We start from the raw sequence: 25,034 nt of genomic DNA on the forward strand, positions 1-25,034 counted from the left end.
GCAGCACACACTATACACATACACTACATATACATTACACATACAGCTCTGAAGCACACATACACTACATATACATTACACATACAGCTCTGCAGCACACACTATACACATACACTACATATACATTACACATACAGCTCTGCAGCACACACTATACACATACACTACATATACATCACATACAGCTCTGCAGCACACACTATACACATACACTACATATACATCACACATACAGCTCTGCAGCACACACTATACACATACACTACATATACATCACACATACAGCTCTGCAGCACACACTATACACATACACATACAGCTCTGCAGCACACATTATACACATACACTACATATACAGGGTGGAGCGCGGTAATTTGCTGATTTGGGAATGAAATAAAAAAATTTTGATCATTAGAAAAATTTATTTTATATTTTAATTATACTGAACAGTATTGGAATTTTTAAATTACATGGTTTTAAATAGTGTATCTGGCAAATGTCGACCTTGGCTATCCACACACTGCTGCATACGTTTTCTGAAGTTTTCATGAACTCTAACAAGCATGTCCACTGGTATTCTGCCAATTTCAGCTTCAATATTGTTCCTTAGGTCTTCCAAGGTGTTGGGACGGTTGATATACACCTTAGACTTCAGGTAACCCCAAAGGAAAAAATCGCATGGGGCTAAATCTGGTGAGCGTGCTGGCCAGTTCACATCTCCCCTCAAAGAGATAAGCCGTCCAGGAAACATTTGCCTCAAACAATTCATGGTAACCCTCGCTGTGTGTGCAGTGGCACCATCCTGTTGGAACCATGTATCCTCTAGTTCCATTGCCTCAAGAGCCGGCTGAAAATAATCCTGTATCATAGACAAGTACCGTTCGGAGTTCACAGTTATGGCACGACCGTTTTCCTGAAAAAAGTAAAGACCAATGATGCCTACTCGTGATATGGCGCACCACACAGTGACGCGGTCCGAATGCAGAGGTCTCTCGTGAACTTCTCTGGGGTTTGTTTCACTCCAGTAACGCATATTTTGTTTGTTTACACACCCACTGAGGTGAAAATGTGCCTCATCAGAAAAAAGCACAATTGCGTCACGGGGTATCGTTGCTAACATGTCTTCACAAGAGGTCCGCCGTGTCAAATAGTCCCGTGCTGACAATTGTTGGACCACGCACATTTTATACGGGTGAAAATTCAGTTCATCATGAAGAATCCGGTTGAGAGAACGCCTTGAAATGCCAAGAGCAAATGATTGCTTCCGAGCAGAGCGTTTCAGAGATTGCAGTACTGCTGCTCTAACTCTCTCGATGTTTTGTGGTGTTGTAATCCTTCTCTCAGGGCCCCTTCGTACACATGACACATTCCCTGCTGTTCTCAATGCATTCACCCAATTTACAATTGATTGCCGTCCAGGAAAACGTCCGCGTGGAGGAACAGCGAATTGTAAACGAAAAGCACGCTGCACTGCAATGATCGAGTGGGCATTTGAAAAATACGCTTCAACACAAAATGACCTCTCCTCACGTGTCCACTGCATGATGGCAACTGAAAGGCGGAGGAATACAAATCTCCCATCAGCCACTGTAAGCCACACCCACTCTCCCCTCTCTTCGACCGACAGTGCCGCCACAGCATGCAGTGCAAAAAAGCAAATTACCGCGCTCCACCCTGTACATTACACATACAGCTCTGCAGCACACACTATACACATACACTACATATACATCACATACAGCACACACTATACACATACACTACATATACATCACACATACAGCTCTGCAGCACACACTATACACATACACTACATATACATCACACATACAGCTCTGCAGCACACACTATACACATACACTACATATACATCACATACAGCACACACTATACACATACACTACATATACATCACACATACAGCTCTGCAGCACACACTATACACATACACTACATATACATCACACATACAGCTCTGCAGCACACTATACACATACACTACATATACATCACATACAGCACACACTATACACATACACTACATATACATCACACATACAGCTCTGCAGCACACACTATACACATACACTACATATACATCACACATACAGCTCTGCAGCACACACTATACACATACACTACATATACATTACACATACAGCTCTGCAGCACACACTATACACATACACTACATATACATTACACATACAGCTCTGCAGCACACACTATACACATACACTACATATACATCACATACAGCACACACTATACACATACACTACATATACATCACACATACAGCTCTGCAGCACACACTATACACATACACTACATATACATCACATACAGCACACACTATACACATACACTACATATACATCACACATACAGCTCTGCAGCACACACTATACACATACACTACATATACATCACATACAGCACACACTATACACATACACTACATATACATCACACATACAGCTCTGCAGCACACACTATACACATACACTACATATACATCACACATACAGCTCTGCAGCACACACTATACACATACACTACATATACATCACACATACAGCTCTGCAGCACACACTATACACATACACTACATATACATCACACATACAGCTCTGCAGCACACACTATACACATACACTACATATACATCACATACAGCACACACTATACACATACACTACATATACATCACATACAGCACACACTATACACATACACTACATATACATCACACATACAGCTCTGCAGCACACACTATACACATACACTACATATACATCACACATACAGCTCTGCAGCACACACTATACACATACACTACATATACATCACATACAGCACACATTATACACATACACTACATATACATCACACATACAGCTCTGCAGCACACACTATACACATACACTACATATACATTACACACACAGCTCTGCAGCACACCATACACACACAGGTCCGCAGAGCCCGCACTCTTCCTGCTCACGTGCTGACAAGTCCAGTTCTGACAGCTTCCAGGCACGTGACTTATCACATGGCGATGACATCACGGAAGGTCCTGGCTGGTACGGTTTAGGTCCCGTCTTCTCCGTGCCCACTGAGGAGGCCTGGAGCCGCGCCATGGGGAAGTGCGTGTTCCTCACTGTGGGCACCACCAGCTTTGATGAGCTCATCTCCTGCATTTCCTCGGAGCAGCTGCTCAGTGTAAGCCGCGTGCGCTGGTGGACTGGGCGGTCACCGCCGATCCTGGTTTCCGGGGGTTGTAGTCCGTGACTGTCAGCTCTGTGATCACACGGCGGCGGAGTGCGCCCATCCCATGCCGGGCTGTGGTACCGGGACCCCAGCTGCTTCCCCGGTGCCGGCGCCGTCCCTGTGCTGGAGCGTCCTGCTGATGACCGGGCCTTATTCAGACGCCGCTGTCCCGTGTCTTGTATCTGTGCTTTTTACAGATAGAAGACCATGGACCCGGTAAAGTCGCTGTTGCCCGTCACATGACTGTGTTCGGTGATTACTTTCCACACCGTGTGTCCACAAATCCACAAAACAATCCGGGAGATGTGTTCAATTTTGTTCAAAGTCACAGTAAAATTCGGTCTAGAAGTCTGTGTGTGTGTGACAATCACACAGGACACGGGTGACGGCGGTGACAATCACACAGGACACGGGTGACGGCGGTGACAATCACACAGGACACGGGTGACGGCGGTGACAATCACACAGGACACGGGTGACGGCGGTGACAATCACACAGGACACGGGTGACGGCGGTGACAATCACACAGGACACGGGTGACGGCGGTGACAATCACACAGCACACGGGTGACGGCGGTGACAATCACACAGGACACGGGTGACGGCGGTGACAATCACACAGGACACGGGTGACGGCGGTGACTATCACACAGGACACGGGCGACGGCGGTGACAATCACACAGCACACGGGTGACGGCGGTGACAATCACACAGCACACGGGTGACGGCGGTGACTATCACACAGGACACGGGTGACGGCGGTGACAATCACACAGCACACGGGTGACGGCGGTGACAATCACACAGCACACGGGTGACGGCGGTGACAATCACACAGCACACGGGTGACGGCGGTGACAATCACACAGCACACGGGTGACGGCGGTGACAATCACACAGCACACGGGTGACGGCGGTGACAATCACACAGGACACGGGTGACGGCGGTGACAATCACACAGCACACGGGTGACGGCGGTGACTATCACAGGACACGGGTGACGGCGGTGACTATCACAGGACACGGGTGACGGCGGTGACAATCACACAGGACACGGGTGACGGCGGTGACAATCACACAGGACACGGGTGACGGCGGTGACAATCACACAGGACACGGGTGACGGCAGTGACAATCACACAGCACACGGGTGACGGCGGTGACTATCACAGGACACGGGTGACGGTGACGGCGGTGACAATCACACAGCACACGGGTGACGGCGGTGACAATCACACAGCACACGGGTGACGGCGGTGATTATCACAGGACACGGGTGACGGTGACGGCGGTGACAATCACACAGCACACGGGTGACGGCGGTGACTATCACAGGACACGGGTGACGGCGGTGACTATCACACAGCACACGGGTGACGGCGGTGACTATCACACAGGACACGGGCGACGGCGGTGACTATCACACAGCACACGGGTGACGGCGGTGACAATCACACGGGTGACAGCGGTGACAATCACACAGCACACGGGTGACGGCGGTGACAATCACACAGCACACGGGTGACGGCGGTGACAATCACACGGGTGACAGCGGTGACAATCACAGGACACGGGTGACGGCGGTGACAATCACACAGGACACGGGTGACGGCGGTGACAATCACACAGCACACGGGTGACGGCGGTGACAATCACACAGCACACGGGTGACGGCGGTGACAATCACACAGCACACGGGTGACGGCGGTGACAATCACAGCACACGGGTGACGGCGGTGACAATCACACAGCACACGGGTGACGGCGGTGACAATCACAGCACACGGGTGACGGCGGTGACTATCACACAGCACACGGGTGACGGCGGTGACAATCACACAGCACACGGGTGACGGCGGTGACAATCACACAGCACACGGGTGACGGCGGTGACAATCACACAGCACACGGGTGACGGCGGTGACAATCACACAGCACACGGGTGACGGCGGTGACTATCACACAGGACACGGGTGACGGCGGTGACAATCACACAGGACACGGGTGACGGCGGTGACAATCACACAGCACACGGGTGACGGCGGTGACTATCACAGGACACGGGTGACGGCGGTGACAATCACACAGGACACGGGTGACGGCGGTGACTATCACACAGCACACGGGCGACGGCGGTGACTATCACACAGGACACGGGCGACGGCGGTGACTATCACACAGCACACGGGTGACGGCGGTGACAATCACACAGCACACGGGTGACGGCGGTGACAATCACACAGCACACGGGTGACGGCGGTGACTATCACACAGGACACGGGTGACGGCGGTGACAATCACACAGCACACGGGTGACGGCGTTGACAATCACACAGGACACGGGTGACGGCGGTGACTATAACACAGCACACGGGTGACGGCGGTGACAATCACACAGGACACGGGTGACGGCGGTGATAATCACACAGCACACGGGTGACGGCGGTGACAATCACACAGGACACGGGTGACGGCGGTGACTATCACACAGCACACGGGTGACGGCGGTGACTATCACACAGCACACGGGTGACAATCACACAGGACACGGTGACAGCAGTGTATGATCTGTGCACTGCCCTTGATTTACATTTTAAAATTCATTTATATTTTCAAGCATGAAAATCACTGTGAAAACTGACGAGGCCGAAAACATTACAGAATACCATTTATCTCCCTCATGTACACATTGCTCTTATTCTTCCAGGCTGCTCAGCTGATGGCCCCATCATGGCGCCTCTGCTGACATCATGCTGATGACAGCCCCTCTCCCCCACACACAGGCAGCAGGAGTCGGCTGTCAATCAACATGGCTACAGCAGAGATGCCCAGTCAGCCCCGCAGAGCGGTAGAGAAGAAGCTGCTCTGTCGGCGCAACATCACCAGAAGCTGCAGAATCTACGGCAGGAGTGATCCGTGACTGCTCTGAGGCAGCAGAGATCAGCGCCGGCCACAACATGTTTTTTACATTAAAAAAACCAATTATAGTCTCTGGAGCTGTTCACATGTCTGTGTATTTTTGCAAACTGAGTGTCTGCAAAAAGCACTGGGACATAATCAGTTTTTATCAAAGTCATGGATCAAAATCACCCATACAAGTCTATGCATCTGCCAAAAATTTCTGAGCACAAAGATCCATCAATATGCTGTGCATTTCAAAGGGGTTTTTTTATGTTCAGAAAACTTCTCTCCCCAGCTAAAGTTTGCGTTTTAAAAACGTTAAAATAAAACAGGCTGAAGTCAGTTGCACCAGAGTCCAGCTGTACATTATAGGCCGCACATTTCTTTGGTGCCTCTTGCTCCTTTACCCAATGTGATTTATTGTTTTCTTTCTCTAACCCACAGTCTGTTATGCTTCCAGATCCTCAAAGACCTCGGTTACGACAGAGTGATCCTCCAGATCGGAAGGGGAACAGTAGAACCTGAGCCACATAGGACGGCCGGCTTTGCCATGGATGTCTTCAGGTATAAGGACTCGCTGGCAGCAGATATTCAGAATGCAGATCTCGTTATCAGCCATGCAGGTACTTACTTCACATGTTTAGATATAGACACTGCTACAGTGTTAGGCCGGGTTCACATTTGCGTATCTGTGCGCAGCGTTTGATCCGCATACGTCATGCATACAATATTTTACATTCGCATGCGGATGATTGCAGATGAGTGCGTAAAAAAAAGCGCATTACTGTCTATGGAAACGCATTGGTACGCAAGGACATGCGTTCGATGTTCTTGTTTATTTCGGACTGCGCATGTCCAGGAACTGTTTTGAGACACGCCCTCCTGGAAATATCGAACCCATGCACAAAAACAACGCAAACGCAGGCAAAAATTCATGCACATGTAGCAGATTTTGTTTGCGTCATGCGTAAGATTATGCGGATAAAAAACGCTGCGTAAGCATGCATTTGCTTATGCGGACGATACGTTGCAGACACATATACGCAAATGTGAACTTAACCTTAGAGAGGTTTTCCACTGCTTGGACAACCCCTTTTTAAATAAAGTAGTCTCTCTTATAAAATACAAACTCCTTATACTCAGCTAAAGGGCTGGATGTGGCCTGCTGGCTGCGCTTTGCCCTGGACTGCTCTAACCCTAGTCAAAATCTAGTTCTCCAGATACCATTCTTGAGGTGTCTTTCCACAGCAGAAGATAAGGGGAATCCAAAATCTGAAGTTCCAAAATAAAGATTAAACCTTCATATTTATTGAGAAAAGTATATAAAACATGATGATTTGCATCTTAATAATAACACTGGTCAACAGCATTTTTGGTGCCAAAGATATTTCATCGAATTTAGGGTATTTTTGGGGTGCTGATTCTGAATATGTCATCAGTTTTGCCAGATTGGCTCAAGTTTTTGAGATTTTTGGTATCTTATTTATAGCACTTGTTGGTAAATGCGACGCATCATCTCATTAATTTCTTTGGATTAGTACTTGAACTGAGCAGTTCTCAATATAGTTTTGTGTTAATTAGTGTTCTAAAAGTTTGTTCATAGCTTGATTTTTGCACTAACTTTATGTTGTTGTCTGTTTTCCAGTGAAAAGCATGAACTCATCAAGAAGAAGTTGTCTTAACGATCCAGACTCATTCTGTTACATTTGTGGTGAATACACACTGCCAAAACATAGAAGAAACATAACAGACTTCGTAAAAAAGTGTATTTTGCCTATTTTGGGGTTATGCTTGGGGACCAAGACAAGTTTTGGGCACCACACATAGTGTGCAAAGCATGTATCGAATTATTACGAAAATGGAGCAAAGGACAAAGAAAAAGCTTCAAATTTGGTGTTCCAATGGTGTGGAGAGAGCCAAAAAATCATCATGATGACTGTTATTTATGGTAAACACAGGTACAGGCACATCTTCACAATGAGGGACAGGCCTTCTTGCAGATTCCATGTTACTCCCATTTTCGTTTCTTATGCTTATTGAATCCTTGCACTTGCACTGCACAGAAATAACAGTCATCATGATGATTTTTTGGCTCTCTCCACACCATTGGAACACCAAATTTGAAGCTTTTTCTTTGTCCTTTGCTCCATTTTCGTAATAATTCGATACATGCTTTGCACACTATGTGTGGTGCCCAAAACTTGTCTTGGTCCCCAAGCATAACCCCAAAATAGGCAAAATACACTTTTTTTACGAAGTCTGTTATGTTTCTTCTATGTTTTGGCAGTGTGTATTCACCACAAATGTAACAGAATGAGTCTGGATCGTTAAGACAACTTCTTCTTGATGAGTTCATGCTTTTCACTGGAAAACAGACAACAACATAAAGTTAGTGCAAAAATCAAGCTATGAACAAACTTTTAGAACACTAATTAACACAAAACTATATTGAGAACTGCTCAGTTCAAGTACTAATCCAAAGAAATTAATGAGATGATGCGTCGCATTTACCAACAAGTGCTATAAATAAGATACCAAAAATGTCAAAAACTTGAGCCAATCTGGCAAAACTGATAGCATATTCAGAATCAGCACCCCAAAAATACCCCAAATTCATTAAAATATTTTGGACACCAGAAAAAATTTTTTTTTTTGTTGACCTGTGTAATTTAAAGCCTCTGCTCGAATTGCGTTTGGCATCTTTCGATGCATGCGCCATGTTTTTATATTCATCCTGGTTTTAAAGAACCACTCCATTGTTTTTTTTTATTGCAGCCCTGGAATGGTGCTATAAGGTCCCTATATAGTAAGGTCCTGGTCCCTACCCTCATACATACTTTCCTCCGTCTGCACTTTGCCGATCTCCATCAGATTGTGACCTGCCGGATCGCACCAGTGCTCAATACAATTCAGTACTAGTATAGAAGGGTCTTGTTCTGGCTCTCCTAGACTTGCATTGATAGCTTGTGATGTAAGTTCTGACTTTCGGACAGTCAGCAGCTGCAGTCACAAGATGATGCTGCAGGACCGTTGTGGCACCGCAAAAAGGTGAAGATGGCGACAGATAATCATAAGAATACGGTCAGAGACTTTACATTAGAAGCACCACTCTGGTAGTGCTTTAAACTTGAACTTTTCTCAGTATATGTGAAGTTTTAATCTTTACTTTGGAACTACTGAGGCAGGATTCCCCTTATCTTCTTCTGCCTATGCTTATCCAGGAACCGGCCTGGAGTCATATCACCTATTATGGAATTCTTCCTATACGGGTGAGCTGATATGTTAATTTCTTTGGAATCTCTCCACAGCGGCCATAGTTTCACGTATTTTGCCATCAAAACTGACTTAATATACACTCCTTTTTTTTTTTAAAGTTAGGAACCAATATATCTTTTCAATAAATTCTCGTACAGTCGGACCCATCTCGTCTATCTAATGTTGTGCTATCAACTTCATTGCCCCCTGTACAATTTTCTACTGTAAACATTTTGCTTATACCTATCCAAATTTTACATAATTCAAATGGATGTAACTCTACTGTGTATCTTGGTGTTTTGGCTCATAAGGTTTTATGGTTTAATTAAAAAAAGCCTTTTTTTATCATTTCAGGAGTGAAAGCAAAAGAGATCAGACTCCCAATTTAGTTCTGATATCTGGAAGAACTTGTGTCTTATCTTAGAGAGTTATATTAGGTCTTACTTTTGACTATCCGCTGTAGTGAAGGATTATTACAAACATAGAAAGTCATCACCTCTCACTGACATAGATGATAATGATAACCTTTTTTTATTGATGGGGAGTGAGTCTTGGAGGGGTGGTAACTCACAAAGATGGAAGTAACCTTCAATACAAGATATTCTGCTCGAGGTCAGAATGACTCCTGCCCTCCATTTCTAATGCTTGTGTTTTTACATAATAGGTGCAGGAAGCTGCTTAGAAACACTTGAAGCACAAAAACCTCTTATTGTTGTCATCAATGAGAAACTAATGTCCAACCATCAGCTGGAGCTCGCAAAGCAACTCCACAAAGATGGCCACCTCTACTACTGTACATGCAGGTACGGATACGTCCAGCACAGTCTGTAACATTACAAGATGTATGCATGCAGAGTAGTAGGGACTATTCCCTCTGAAAATAGAAATGCCAACACCCATTTGTCAAGTTAGTCTTAATTTTGTTTTAAGGTTTTATTTATTTTTCATATATTATATAAAATAGAACAGGCAAATTAACAAAAACCAGTAGAATTTCAGCACATTCACTTATAGTGAAAGTATCAATGTAGCACAGGCATCATAGCAAAGTTTCAGATAAGAAAAAGCACTTGGAAATGTAAAAAAAAATAAAAAATCACCCTTGTATTCACAGCGCCATTTAAGCACATAAACACTGCAAGTGCCTTTTCTGTTATATTCTTGACACCGTGGCATTGGATACTACTGTAAGAACATTGAGGCCTCATGCAGACATCCATTTTTCACATGGGTTTTCTGTGTTTTTTCAGTAGATAGAAAACGTACACATTATTGTCTATGGGATTGTTCACACGTCTGTATTTTTGGCAGACCTGGTGATCCACAAACCCTCCCTCCCCCCTCCAAAAAAAAATACAGAGAGTGTGTTTTTGATCTCAGTCTATGTGTACGTGAAAAACTGAGACAACACACAATCTTTGCTCGGAGAAGCTTCAAAAACCTCCATTTTTTTTCTTTGCATGCAATAAAGGTGGTGAAACTGTGATGGTAAAAGCTGACACACTGACGAGAATCTGATCCAGCACACTGTTGGAAATCAGTCCGTCTTTTTGCGCACAAGAAAAATCACCGATAGCTGAAAGGGGCACAATACCTGCGCATGTAATTAATTCACACTGTTGTATTCCGGTTAGTTCTCATCAATCGGTTTTATAGCGTATGATCTGAGAATTGTTGCAATTTTCCCATTGTCCAAATGATGTCAGTGCAAACAACATTATGGTAGTCTGGCTCTCTACAGTGGATGTGTTAAAGGGAACCTGTCATGTCCAATGCAGGGTCATAGTGCTCTATCCCAAGACAGAAGCAAAATGAACATATACCCTGCTATAAGCAATAGTGCATGTAAATAACAAGTGCATGTAAAAACCATCCCACCAGCTTCAAGGTATACCCAAATCGGGATGGTCCTAGCCTAGGTTAATAGTGTTATGTAGGTGCCTGGCCGCAGTGCTGATAGTGTGGCACTCGGGAGAGAATGAACTTTCTTCATTCGGTGTTGCAGGCGTGCTGTCACCACAACAGTCACCACTTGCTATACTGTGAGCCACAGCTGTAAGCCCGCCACAGCTGTAAGCCCGCCACAGCTGTAAGCCCGCCCACAGCACTTTGATTGACAGCTTGCTCTGGACTAATGCACGCTAGAGCTGGCTGTCAGTCAGTGCCAGGGTGTGTTTGTTGCCGCTCTCAGTGCTGGGGAGCGATGACTATCCATGCCGTCATGGCTGCTCCCGGCAGGACAAAGGTTAATTTTCTTCGGCATCTAATCTGTACATGTACTTTTAGACCATATTCAGCCATCCATGTTGCACATCCCTGTTTTGGTTTTTTTTCAGGGATAGAACACATACCTATTATCATCTATGAGCTAATCACATGCGTTTTCACAGACCGTGTGTCTTTGCAATACTCAAGGACCCTTGTCAGTTTTTTGCAGCACCACTGATGAAAAGGGCCAATGCAAGTCAATGGGTCCACGAAAAATAAAACAGTACACGGATGGCATGCAATGTAAATACATTCATCCATCCGTGAAAAACACTAATGGTAGAAACAGACACATGGACCATACACTGATCCAAAACACGGAAACACCGCTACCATTTTTTCACTAAGGGCTTGTGCACACGCTGTGAATTTTCCGCAGCGGAATTGATAAATCCGCAGTGCAAAACCGCTGCGGTTTTTACTGTGGATTTATCGCGGTTCCTAGTGCGGTTTCCGCTGCGGGTTTTCACCTGCAGTTTTCTATTGGAGCAGGTGTAAACCCGCAGCGGAATCCGCGCAAAGAATTGACATGCTGCGGAATATAAACCGCTGCGTCTCCGCGCGTTTTTTTCCGCAGCATGTGCCCTGCGGATTTCGTTTCCCATAGGTTTACATTGTACTGTAAACTCATGGGAAACCGCTGCGTTTCCGCAGCGAAATCCGCAGCGTGTGCACATACCCTTAAAGTTCGTGTTTAAACACAGACGAATGAATGATACTTTAATATCGATTCTCCCATTTCTAATGTCCAGTCCTAAGTATGGACCCACCGTGGAAATTCATTGTAGTCTTAAAAAATCCTAATTTTTAAAAAAAATGGTAGGTAACAACCCAGCAGTTGGTAAGTATGAGGCCGGAGACACACTGGTGCGAGATACGGCCGAGTCTCGCTGGTTAAAAGCAAGCTGTGGCACCGGCACTCCGGAGCGGAGCGTGCAGCTGCATAGCAATACATGGAGCCGCACGCTCCGCTCCGGAGTGCCGGTGCCACAGCTTGCTTTTAACCAGCGAGACTCGGCCGTATCTCGCACCAGTGTGTCTCCGGCCTAAGACTAAGGTCAGGGACCTTAGATTAGAGGCACCATTCCAGCACTGAAAAAAACAACAAAAAACGTTGGAGTCATATTCCTCTTAATGAATTGCATCCGTTCCAACAAGCTCCCTTATCAAGACCAGCTATAGATTCGCCGGTCTTGATGAATCGCCTTTGTTTTTTGCCATCTTTATTTTTCATATGTTGTAGTGGTTAAGTAATGTAGCAGTTTGATGGATTAGCTCGTCACAGACACGGCGACACCAAATATGCATTTTTACAGAAAAACTAATATTTATTGGCATAATACTTTTTCATTATTGTTTTAGTTCTTTAAAATACATATATACGACTTTTTCTTTATTTTTTTTTCACTTGGGCCCTCTATGGTACTTCAACTTTTATTTGTCTGATCCCTTGTCTAATCAATGGGAATGTATTAGGCCGGCGTCACACTAGCAGTATTCGGTCAGTATTTTACATCAGTATTTGTAAGCCAAAACCAGGAGTGGGTGATAAATGCAGAAGTGGTGCATATGTTTCTATTATACTTTTCCTCTAATTGTTCCACTCCTGGTTTTGGCTTACAAATACTGAGCCTTACAGCTGTCAGTGTGACACTGGCAGAATGCCTGCTAGACCCTGCTTATATGAAAGAACAAAGGTCCTCCAGACAAGAATCATAAAATGACATCATCTTTATTTAAATTTATAATAGAAAACACTTCTTAAATTTTTTTTTTTGTTTGTTAGAGATGGAGACAAACCATGCAGAAACGGAGAAAGCAAAACACTGGACAAATAATAAGCACTTAAGTCTGGAGAGAATATTTGTCTAAATCAAGGTCCTCCGTGTTTAATTATTGGGCATCTTTTTCCTAGACCCAGCTTATGGCAGATGTCAATGTGTATAAAAAAAATATGCACAAGGTTAATTTTCTCCCGGGTGCCACACTTTCTATACAGCCGCCGAGCACTTTCTGCATGTTATTATCCTGCAGATTAACCCTATAGGAACTTATTGTTTTTCCTTTTTCCATAGCACACTAGGAAGCACGCTGAAGACATTGGACCTGTCATCTCTGAAAGTTTTTCCACCTGGACATCCAGAAATATTTGCAGATTTTCTAGATAAAGTTGTGGGGCTTCGATAGCATTTTATAAATGGACAATTGCATTAAATATACTCTTCGATGCTTGTAAAAAATGAGGATGAAAAGGACAGCAATACAAATCTATTGGCAAAGTGGAAAATACATTGCAGCCACTTTGGATCCTACTGAAGACACATTCGGTTATAAATCGTAGCTAAAGTGCTATGTCTGTCTTCATTTCATACTTCATGTTCTATGGTGTGGGTAAGTGTTATCTGCTTGGTAATGAGGTTTCTGTAGAAATAGGCGTTCGGAAAACACCTACCCTGTGGTGTAACCTGGAGCCGGTGGGCCCAGTGCATAATCCTTTACAGGGCCCCCAACTATCCAGGTTCTTTATTAGCGTTGGTGTTCTTATATGGTCTGATGGGACCTTTTTGGTCCTCCTGGGCTTTAGGGACCTATTGCACTCACTGTAGTAGTCAACAGAGATTCATCGGCTCACACCAAAATCCACATATGCTGCGTGTGACTGGAGCACAGCACACAACATGAGCACGCTGTGCTGGATTTACTAATTCCAAACATTTGGCTTCACCGCTTTATAAAAGCAAAATCCAAAATGTTATTTATGAACGCATACAATTTTTACGAGAGGCATAGGATACAAATAAAACGCCACAGATTCAACAAATGCGTTTCAAACATATGAGTCCTTGGGCATGGATGACCAATATGATGGGCGAACGTGCTGGGATAAGTGTTATCCGCCATGCTCAGGTGCTAATGAACTGTCTTCGGCATGCTGGAATAATATGTTTGAGTCTCTGTGGTTGCATGTCTCATGGCTGTTTGACAGCCGCAACATATACAGGGATTACCTAACAAACAGGCAGTCCATGCTTGTGTTGCGGCTGTCGAACAGCCATGAGATATGCAGCCACGGAGACTAGGACATATTATTTGAGCACGCCAAAGTCATTTTATTAGCACCCAAGCATGCTCAGATAACACCTTATCCGAGCACATTCGCTCATCACTATTGACCAACTATAGTTATGCTGCTAGTAATAGATATACGGCACTCAGATGTTGATGCTCAACTAAGGGTTCCATTCCATATCAACCAGTATATAAAATACTTGGCACTTAAAATTTGAACAGAACGTATATTTATCTGTAAGGCAATCCCCAAAACACTTCTTGTAACGTTTTGGCCCTACAGTAGGGGCCTTTTTCAAACTCGGACCGCAGGGAATATAATGATCTCTCATGTAGAAAAGCAGCGCTGTGACAGGCAGAAATCATGTGGTGCTAGGCGCAGGATTGGGATTGCCCTATAACTAGAAATACATTCTTTTCAATTTTTGAGTGCCGAGTACTTTATATATAGTTATGCTGCTGTCCTCATACTTGAACAACTCTACCACTTAGCTACAAAAATCTATAATAATGCAGGTGTCCCAACCTGCCCAGTTGTATGCGTCTTGTCTTCACTGCAAATTGTACTTTGTACCCAATGCATATATCTCCCTATATTCTGAACAAATTGTATGATTGTTCACATGGTAATAAAATGTGTTTTATGTAAGTTATGATACTTTGTTCATATCTATAACACGACAAGTCTGGTGAACGCTGTCAGGTATCGGACTTTGTATGTGGAAATTCTGACTTTCCCGTGCACACAGAAGAAAACTGCAGTTCAATATTTTTACTCCATTGCTGCCAGGAGGCAAGTTCCTGTAGTGTCATGTAAGAATTAAATGGAAAACACCCACATCAGTGATGAAGATGAAGGCAATAAAAAGTTTGACCATGGTCGCTTTACAGGCCTCCAGCTAAAAGGGGCCGTGCAAAAGCCAAGGTCTGTTCTGCCCATCCTATAAGGCTACGTGCCCAAGTTGCGGAATAGTGTGTGGATTTTTCCGCACCATTTTTTTAAAATCTGCAGGTAAAATGCACTGCGTTTTACCTGCAGATTTCACCTGCGGTTTTAAACCTGCGGATTCCTATTGAGGAGCAGGTGTAAACCGCTGCGGAATCCGCACAATGATTTGACATGCTGCGGAAAATACTGTACAACGCAGCGTTTCCGCGCGGTATTTTCCACACCATGGGCACAGCGGATTTGGTTTTCCATAGGTGTACATGGTACTGTACAACGCATGGAAAACTGCAGCTGATTCGCAGGCAAATCCGCACCGTGTGCACATACCCTAAAGGTTCACTTTTTGGTGCCATGCATAAGGTCTCTTTTCTGCCCTCCTCCCATCTCCCCTAGGATGGGGCCATATCACATGTCACTGTGTGAAGACACACTTTTTGGGTGCACAGAATGGGGAATGTTGATTGACACTTTTTCAGAGGTTCACAAAATAATCCCAGTCATTAGGATAATTTTGCCCTGTAATGATGCACAGTATGACGGTATGGGGGGGCAGGTTGTGCCTGAGTGATGTGTAATTTCACAGATTAGTGCTTCACGGGGAAAATCCTGTCCGATAAATAGCTTGCAATGCAGCAACCTGCCATATTTTTAATCTAATCTGTACATGTACTTTTAGACCATATTCAGCCGTCCATGTTGCACATCCCTGTTTTTTTTTTTTTCAGGGATAGAACACATACCTATTATCATCTATGAGCTAATCACATGTGTTTTCACAGACCGTGTGTCTTTGCAATACTCAAGGACCCTTGTCAGTTTTTTGCAGCAACACTGATGAAAAGGGCCAATGCAAGTCAATGGGTCCATGAAAAACATTAACAGTACACGAATGGCATGCAATGTATTTATTCATCCATCCGTGAAAAACACTAATGGTAGAAACAGACACATGGACCATACACTGATCCAAAACACGGAAACACCGCTACCATTTTTTCACTAAGGGCTTGTGCACACGCTGCGGATTCCATTGCGGAATTTTCCGCAGCGGAATTGATAAATCCGCAGTGCAAAACCGCTGCGGTTTTTACTGCGGATTTATCGCGGTTCCTAGTGCGGTTTCCGCTGCGGGTTTTCACCTGCAGTTTTCTATTGGAGCAGGTGTAAACCCGCAGCGGAATCCGCACAAAGAAGTGACATGCTGCGGAATATAAACTGCTGCGTCTCCGCGTGTTTTTTTCCACAGCATGTGCACTGCGGATTTCGTTTCCCATATGTTTACATTGTACTGTAAACTCATGGGAAACCGCTGCGGATCCGCAGCTGCGGAAACGCTGTGTTTCCGCAGCGAAATCCGCAGCGTGTGCACATACATGTGCACACGTTGCGGATTTTGCTGCGGATTTTTCCGCAGCGGATTTTGAAAATCCACAGTGCAAAACCACTGCGGTTTTCACTGCGGATTTTCACGCTTTTTCTTCTGCGGATTCCTCTGCGGGTTTTCAACTGCACTTTCCTATTGGTGCAGGTTGAAAACCGCTGCGGAATCCACAGAAAGAAGTGACATGCTACTTCTTTTTTTCCGCAGCGAATCCGTGCGGAATTTTCCGCAGCATGTGCACTGCGGTTTTTGTTTTCCATTGGTTAACATTGTACTGTACACCGCATGGAAAACGGCTGCGGATCCGCAGCGTCAAATCCGCTGCGGATCCGCAGCAAAAACCGCAACGGGTGCACATACCCTTAAAGTTCGTGTTTAAACACAGACGAATGAATGATACTTTAATATCGATTCTCCCATTTCTAATGTCCAGTCCTAAGTATGGACCCACCGTGGAAATTCATTGTAGTCTTAAAAAATCCTAATTTTTTAAAAAAATGGTAAGTAACAATCCAGCAGTTGGTAAGTATAAGACTAAGGCCAGAGACCTTAGATTAGAGGCACCATTCCAGCACTAAAAAAACAACAAAAACGTTGGAGTCATATTCCTCTTAATGAATCGCATCCGTTACAACAAGCTCCCTTATCAAGACCAGCTATAGAATGCCGGTCTTGATGAATCGCCTTTGTTTTTTGCCATCTTTATTTTTCATATGTTGTAGTGGTTAAATAATGTAGCAGTTTGATGGATTAGCTCGTCACAGACACGGCGACACCAAATATGCATTTTTACAGAAAAATGTATATTTATTGGCATAATACTTTTTCATTATTGTTAAAATACATATACACTATGTTCCAAATTATTATGCAAATGACATTTTTCTCGGATTTTCCTAAATGGTCAGTGTAAATGACAGTCAGTCTAATAAAAGTCATCACAGGTTAGAGTATACATCGAATTTTATTGAAGAAACGTCCCAATGATAACAGTATTATAATCTCCAAAATGAATAAAAACTCAAAATGCACTGTTCCAAATTATTAGGCACAGTAGAATTTCTAAACATTTGATATGTTTTAAAGAACTGAAAATACTCATTTGTGGAATTTGCAGCATTAGGAGGTCACATTCACTGAACAAAAAAGCTATTTAACTCCAAAATATCCTAACAGGCCAAGTTACATGTTAACATAGGAGCCCTTCATTGATATCACCTTCACAATTCTTGCATCCATTGAACTTGTGAGTTTTTGGAGAGTTTCTGCTTGTATTTCTTTGCATGAAGTCGGAATAGCCTCCCAGAGCTGCTGTTTTGATGTGAACTGCCTCCCACCCTCATAGATCTTTTATTTGATGATACTCCAAAGGTTCTCTATAGGGTTGAGGTCAGGGGAAGATGGTGGCCACACCATGAGTTTATCTCCTTTTATGCACATAGCAGCCAATTACTCAGAGGTATTCATTGTCATGCATGAAGATGATTTTGTTCCTGAAGGCACGTTTCTGCTTTTTAGACCATGGAAGAAAGTTGTCAGTCAGAAACTCTATTTACTTTGCTGAGGTCATTTTCACACCTTCAGGAACCTTAAAGGGCTCTACCAGCTGGTTCCCCATGATTCCAGCCCAAAACATGACTCCTCCACCTCCTTGCTGACGTCACAGCCTTGTTGGGACATGGTGGCCATCCACCAACCATCCACTACTCCATCCATCTGGACCGTCCAGGGTTGCTCAACACTCATCAGTTAACAAGACTGTTTGAAAATTAGTCTTCATGTATGTCTGGGCCCACTGTAACCGTTTCTGCTTGTGAACACTGTTTAGGGGTGGCCGAATAGTAGGTTTATGAACCAAAGCAAGCCTTTGAAAGAGCCTACACCTTGAGGTTCGAGGGACTCCAGGTGCACCAGGAGCTTCAAATAACTGTTTGCTGCTTTGTAATGGTATTTTGGCAGCTGCTCTCTTAATCCAATGAATTTGTCTGGCAGAAAACTTCCTCATTATGCCTTTATTTGCATGAACTCTGTCTGTGCTCTGTTTCAGTCACAAATCTCATCAGAGTTAGATGATCACTCTTAAGTTTTCGTGAAATATCGAATTTTTTCATACCTTGTCCAAGGCATTGCACTATTTAACGCTTTTCAGCAGCAGAGAGATCCTTTCTATTTCCCATATTGCTTGAAACCTGTGACCTGCATAATAATGTGGAACATCATTTTTGAGTAGTTTTCCTTTAATTAGAATCACCTGGAAAACTAATTATCACATGTGTATAAGATTGATTTCAGTGATTCATTGAGCCCTGAGACACAATACCATCCACGAGTTTATTTGAAAAACAAAACAATTAAATCTTTATGACACTTAAATCCAATTTGCATAATAATTTGGAACACAGTGTATACGACTTTTTCTTTATTTTTTTTTCACTTGGGCCCTCTATGGTACTTCAACTTTTATTTGTCTGATCCCTGGTCTAATCAATGGGAATGTATTAGGCCGGCGTCACACTAGCAGTATTTGGTCAGTATTTTACATCAGTATTTGTAAGCCAAAACCAGGAGTGGGTGATAAATACAGAAGTGGTGCATATGTTTCTATTATACTTTTCCTCTAAGGCCGGGGACACACTTAACGTATAATAAAACGGTCCGTTTTTCACGGACGAGAATCGCACAAATGTTTCAAAAACAGTGATCCGTGTGCAGTGCGAGGATGCGATTTCCTCGCATCAAATGATCCCTTTGACATCCGTGTGACATCCGTATGGCATCCGTATGCCGAGATTTTCTCGCAGGCTTGCATAACCGACATCTAATGGATTTATGTGCTCAAATGTTCGGTAAAACATATATACAGTATATATATATATATATATATATATATATATATGTCATTGAGACACATATATATATATTCTGTATTTATATTTAATTCAGCACGAGATATGTTAAAAGCCGCTAATTCAATTGCCGGCTTTTCATTTCTCCTTCCCAAACCCGACTGGATATGAGTCATGGTTTACATACAGTAAACCATCTCATATCCCCTTTTTTTTTGCATATTCCACACTACTAATGTTAGTAGTGTGTATGTGCAAAATTTCAGCGCTGTAGCTGCTAAAATAAAGGGTTAAATGGCGGAAAAAATTGGCGTGGGCTCCCGCGCAATTTTCTCCGCCAGAGTGGTAAAGCCAGTGACTGACGGCAGATATTAATAGCCAGGAGAGGGTCCACGGTTATTGGCCCCCCCGTGGCTAAAAACATCTGCCCCCAGCCACCCCAGAAAAGGCACATCTGGAAGATGCGCCTATTCTGGCACTTGGCCCACTCTCTTCCCATTCCCGTGTAGCGGTGGGATATGGGGTAATGAAGGGTTAATGCCACCTTGCTATTGTAAGGTGACATTAAGCCAGATTAATAATGGAGAGGCGTCAATTATGTCACCTATCCATTATTAATCCAATTGTTTGAAAGGGTTAAAAAACACACACACATGATTTAAAAGTATTTTAAAGAAATAAACAGCGGTTGTTTTAAGATTTTATTGCTCTCTCAATCCATTTGCAGGCCCTCGCTTGGCAAAACAATAAACCCACAATATACATACCTTCTGCTGACCCGTCATGTCCCACGAGGTAATTCATCTGAAGGGGTTAAATTAATTTACAAGCAGGAGCCCTGCAAATGCAGCTGTGCTCGTGCTTGTAATTCCCCGGCGAATGAAGGAAATGTAGGTCATTGACCTACATTTCCTTCAGTGGCGGTGATGCGCCCCTGCTGGATGTTCTCATGAACTGCAGCCTGGAAACTTTTTCCCACGCTCCAGGTCATATGAGGACATCCACCAGGGGGCGCATCACCGCGACTGAAGGAAATGTAGGTCAATGACCTACATTTCCTTCATTCGCCGGGGAATTACAAGCACGAGCACAGCTGCATTTGCAGGGCTCCTGCTTGTAAATTAATTTAACCCCTTCAGATGGATTACCTCGTGGGACGTGACGGGCCAGCGTTCGCAAGTCACACTGCTGGTCCATGTGGAATCCGTAATTTTCTCGCACCCATAGACTTTCATTGGCGAGTCTCGGCCGAGATACGCTGACAATCGCAGCCTGCTGCGAGTTCCCTCGGATCTGAAATACGGTGGAGAAAATATCGGATGATGGGAGCTGCACCATAGATTAACATTGGTCCGAGTGCTATGCGATTTTTTATCGCATAGCACTCGTCCGTATTACGGTCTAGTGTGACCCCGGCCTAATTGTTCCACTCCTGGTTTTGGCTTACAAATACTGAGCCTTACAGCTGTCAGTGTGACACTGGCAGAATGCCTGCTAGACCCTGCTTATATGAAAGAACAAAGGTCCTCCAGACAAGAATCATAAAATGACATCATCTTTATTTAAATTTATAATAAAAAACACTTCTTAAATTTTTTTTTTTTGTTAGAGATGGAGACAAACTATGCAGAAATGGAGAAAGCAAAACACTGGACAAATAATAAGCACTTAAGTCTGGAGAGAATATTTGTCTAAATCAAGGTCCTCCGTGTTTAATTATTGGGCATCTTTTTCATAGACCCAGCTTATGGCAAATGTCAATGTGTATAAAAAAAATATGCACAAGGAACCAATTACTGAAAAAAAGCAAACGTTTATTAATCTTAAAAACAGTACCAAAAACATATATAAAGGAGTTATACAGAGAGTAAGCCAATAGATGGCACCACAACACAATAGTAGAAAATGCTGATGTAACTAGTTAAATACCATGAAATCAGAGGGTAATAGGACAAATGAGCAACATATAAACTAGTACCAAGTATTCCAAGAAAGTAAAACACCAAGTGGCAAAGATAATTAAAGGAATAAACTACCACTTTCTGGTAATAAAAGAAAAAACTGAATAAATCATGCTAAGATGACCAAAGTGGATCAATACCTCAGCTGTGGTGGAGTGCCACTTCCCCGACGCGTGTTTCAGCTGTTGCGCCTTCTTCTGGAAGAGTTGGGGAAGTGGCACTGAATTTATTGATTGTTTTCCTTAATTTTCTGCTGAGACTGTCACAAAGTATGGCACTAATATGACACATACCAAAATTGCATCTGTTTTATGCCACTGTAGTAGATTTTTTAAAAAATGTTCTGAATGTGGGTTGGAATTAATAAAGTGGGCCCTTCCAAGGCTGAGCAAGTTTTACACTAATTTTGTCTTTCTTATTGCATGGAATACCAGACATGCACCATGTTTATTAAGGCTGCCTTCACACACAGTGGTCATGTTGCAGTTTTAACCACAGAAACCCTGTGCTGCTGTAGACTTTCTTCCGTTTCCCTGCTTAGTCACTTAATCATAATGGTATTGCATGTGACGCAGCTGATTCCCTCAAGGTTAGGTGATTCTGTAAGGTAAAAAATGGAAAGCCCTCAGCAGCACAGGGCTTCTGTGGTTTAAAAACACAACGTTACGTGTGTGAATGCAGCATTAGGGCATGTTCACACTTTGCAGATTTTGCTGCGGATTTTTCCGCAGCGGATTTGGAAAAACCGCATTGAAAAACCGCAGCGGTTTTCCCTGCGGATTTTCCTGCGGTTTCTTCTGCGGATTCCTCTGCGGGTTTTCAACAGCACTTTCCTATTGTTGCATGTTGGAATCCGCAGAAAGAAGTGACATGCTCCTTCTTTTTTTCCGCAGCAATTCCGCGCGGTTTTTAAAGGGATTTTCTGCAAAGTGGGAACAGTGGATTTTGTTTTCCATAGGGTAACATTGTACTGTACCCTGCATGGAAAACTGCTGCTGATCCGCAGCGTCACATCCGCTGCGGATCCGCAGCAAAAACCGCAAAGTGTGAACATAGCCTTAGAGATTTGTCTCCTAAAAAAATTTACAGTAAAATGTGTAAATTGTTCAACACTGTAAATGAAAAATGGGCATGGTATTCCAAAGAGGTGCAGTTAATGCATGAGAAAAAGGGGAATGTGGTGCTAATTGGGCCCAAATCAACACCTGCTCATAGTGCCTTTTAATAAATTTTATGCAAATCACAGCAACCATCACCTCTAACCCCTCTAGCTTCGAAGCCTGTTTGCACCTTCATGACCAGGCCAAATTTTACAATTCTGAAAACTGTCTCTTTATGTGGTAATAACTCTGGAACGCTTCCACGGATCCCACTGATTATGAGACTGCTTTTTTTTGTGACATACTGTACTTCATGATAGTGGTAACATTTTTTCGATATGACTTGCATTTATTTGTGAAAAAAATGGAAATTTGGCGTAAATTTAGAAAATTTTGTAATTTTCAAACTTTTAATATTTATGCCCTTTAACAAGAGTTATGTCACACAAAATAGTTAATAAATAACATTTCCCATATGTCTACTTTGCATCAGCACAATTTTTTAAACAATTTTTTTTTAGGAAGGATAAAAGTTGACCCGCGATTTCTCATTTTTCCCCAAAAATGTACAAAAACATTTTTTCTAGGGGCCACATCACAATTGAAGTGACTGAGGGGTCTATATGGCAGAAAATACTCAAAAGTGACACCATTCTAAAAACTGCACCCCAAAGGCTATGTGCGCACGTTCCAGATTTTGCTGCGGATTTGACGCTGCGGATCTGCAGCGGTTTTCCATGAGTTTACAGTACCATGTAAACGTATGGAAAACAAAATCCGCAGTGCACATGCTGCGGAAAAAAACGTGCGGAAACGCTGCTGTTTTTTCCGCATCATGTCAATTCTTCGTGCGGATTCCACAGCGGTTTACACCTGCTCCTCAATAGGAATCCGCAGGTGTAAAACCGCAGGTGAAATCCGTGGCAAATCCACAGTGCGGTTTACCTGCGGATTTTGCAAAAACAGTGCGGAAAAATACGCAAACCAATCCGCAACGTGTGCACATAGCTCAAGGTGCTCAAAAAACACATTCAAGAAGTCTATTAACCCTTCAGGTGCTGCACAGAACGGGAGAATTTTGGAAGGAAAAAATGAAGATTAACTTTTTTCACAAAAAGTTTACTTTAGACCCAATTTTTTTTTATTTTCTCAAGGGTAACAGGAGAAAATGGACATAAAATTTGTTGCGCAACTTCTCCTGAGCATGTTGATACCCCATATGTGGGGGAAAGTACTGTTTGAACTAACATCAGGGCACAGAAGGGATAGGAGCATCCCTCTGACATTTTGAACGCAAAATTGACAAGAATCGAGAGTAGACACCATGTCGCATTTGGTGAGTCTCTGATGTGCCTAAACAGTGGAAGCCCCCCAAAAGTGACCCGATTTTGGAAACTAGACCCCTCGAGGAACTTATTTAGAAGTGTGATGAGCAATTTCTCCTCAGTACACCAATACCCCAGATGTGGGGGAAGGGGGTGAACTACTGTTAGGTTTACTGTTACTGTTTGGTTGCAAGGCAGGGCTCGGAAGGGAAGGAGCGCCATTTGACATTTTGAACCCAAAATTTGCAATCATTAGCGGATACCATGTCGCATTTGGAGAGCCCCTGATGTGCCTAAACAGTGGAAACCCCCGACACGTGACCCCATTTTTTAAACTAGACCCCTCAAGGAATGTATCTAAATGTGTGATGAGCACCTTGAACCCCCAAGTGCTTCACAGAACTTTATAACGTTGAGCCGTGAAAATAAAAAAAAAATAAAAAAATTCCAACAAAAATGTTATTATAGCCCCAATTTTTTTTTATTTTCACAACCAGTTGAACCAGTCAACTTGTTGTGCAATTTCTTCTGAGTATGCCAATACACCATATGTGGGGGGCAGGGCTCTGAAAGTAAGGAGTGACTTTTTCGAAAGCAGACTTTGATGGAATGGGCTGCGGGTGTCCATGTCACGATTGGAGAGCCCCTGATATATGCCTAAACAGTGGAACCCCTCTACAACTGACCCTATTTTGGAAACTAG

The 25,034-nt window shown here is 43.5% G+C and overlaps 1 protein-coding gene across 1 annotated transcript in view; it reads left to right on the plus strand.

Annotated features, from left to right (window-relative positions):
- The first annotated feature begins 3,035 nt into the window (after positions 1 to 3,035).
- ALG13 (ALG13 UDP-N-acetylglucosaminyltransferase subunit) overlaps positions 3,036 to 25,034 on the plus strand; it is a 203,209-nt gene continuing 181,210 nt past the window's right edge. The window contains exons 1-5 of the mRNA XM_077281501.1: positions 3,036 to 3,225; positions 6,638 to 6,800; positions 10,097 to 10,235; positions 13,776 to 13,886; positions 15,614 to 15,694. Of these exons, the coding sequence (XP_077137616.1) occupies positions 3,142 to 3,225; positions 6,638 to 6,800; positions 10,097 to 10,235; positions 13,776 to 13,886; positions 15,614 to 15,694 (578 nt within the window). The 5' untranslated portion in view covers positions 3,036 to 3,141. The remainder of the gene's footprint in view (positions 3,226 to 6,637; positions 6,801 to 10,096; positions 10,236 to 13,775; positions 13,887 to 15,613; positions 15,695 to 25,034) is intronic.

This window comes from Ranitomeya variabilis, chromosome 2, assembly GCF_051348905.1.
Source record: "Ranitomeya variabilis isolate aRanVar5 chromosome 2, aRanVar5.hap1, whole genome shotgun sequence".
Classification (NCBI taxonomy): domain Eukaryota; kingdom Metazoa; phylum Chordata; class Amphibia; order Anura; family Dendrobatidae; genus Ranitomeya; species Ranitomeya variabilis.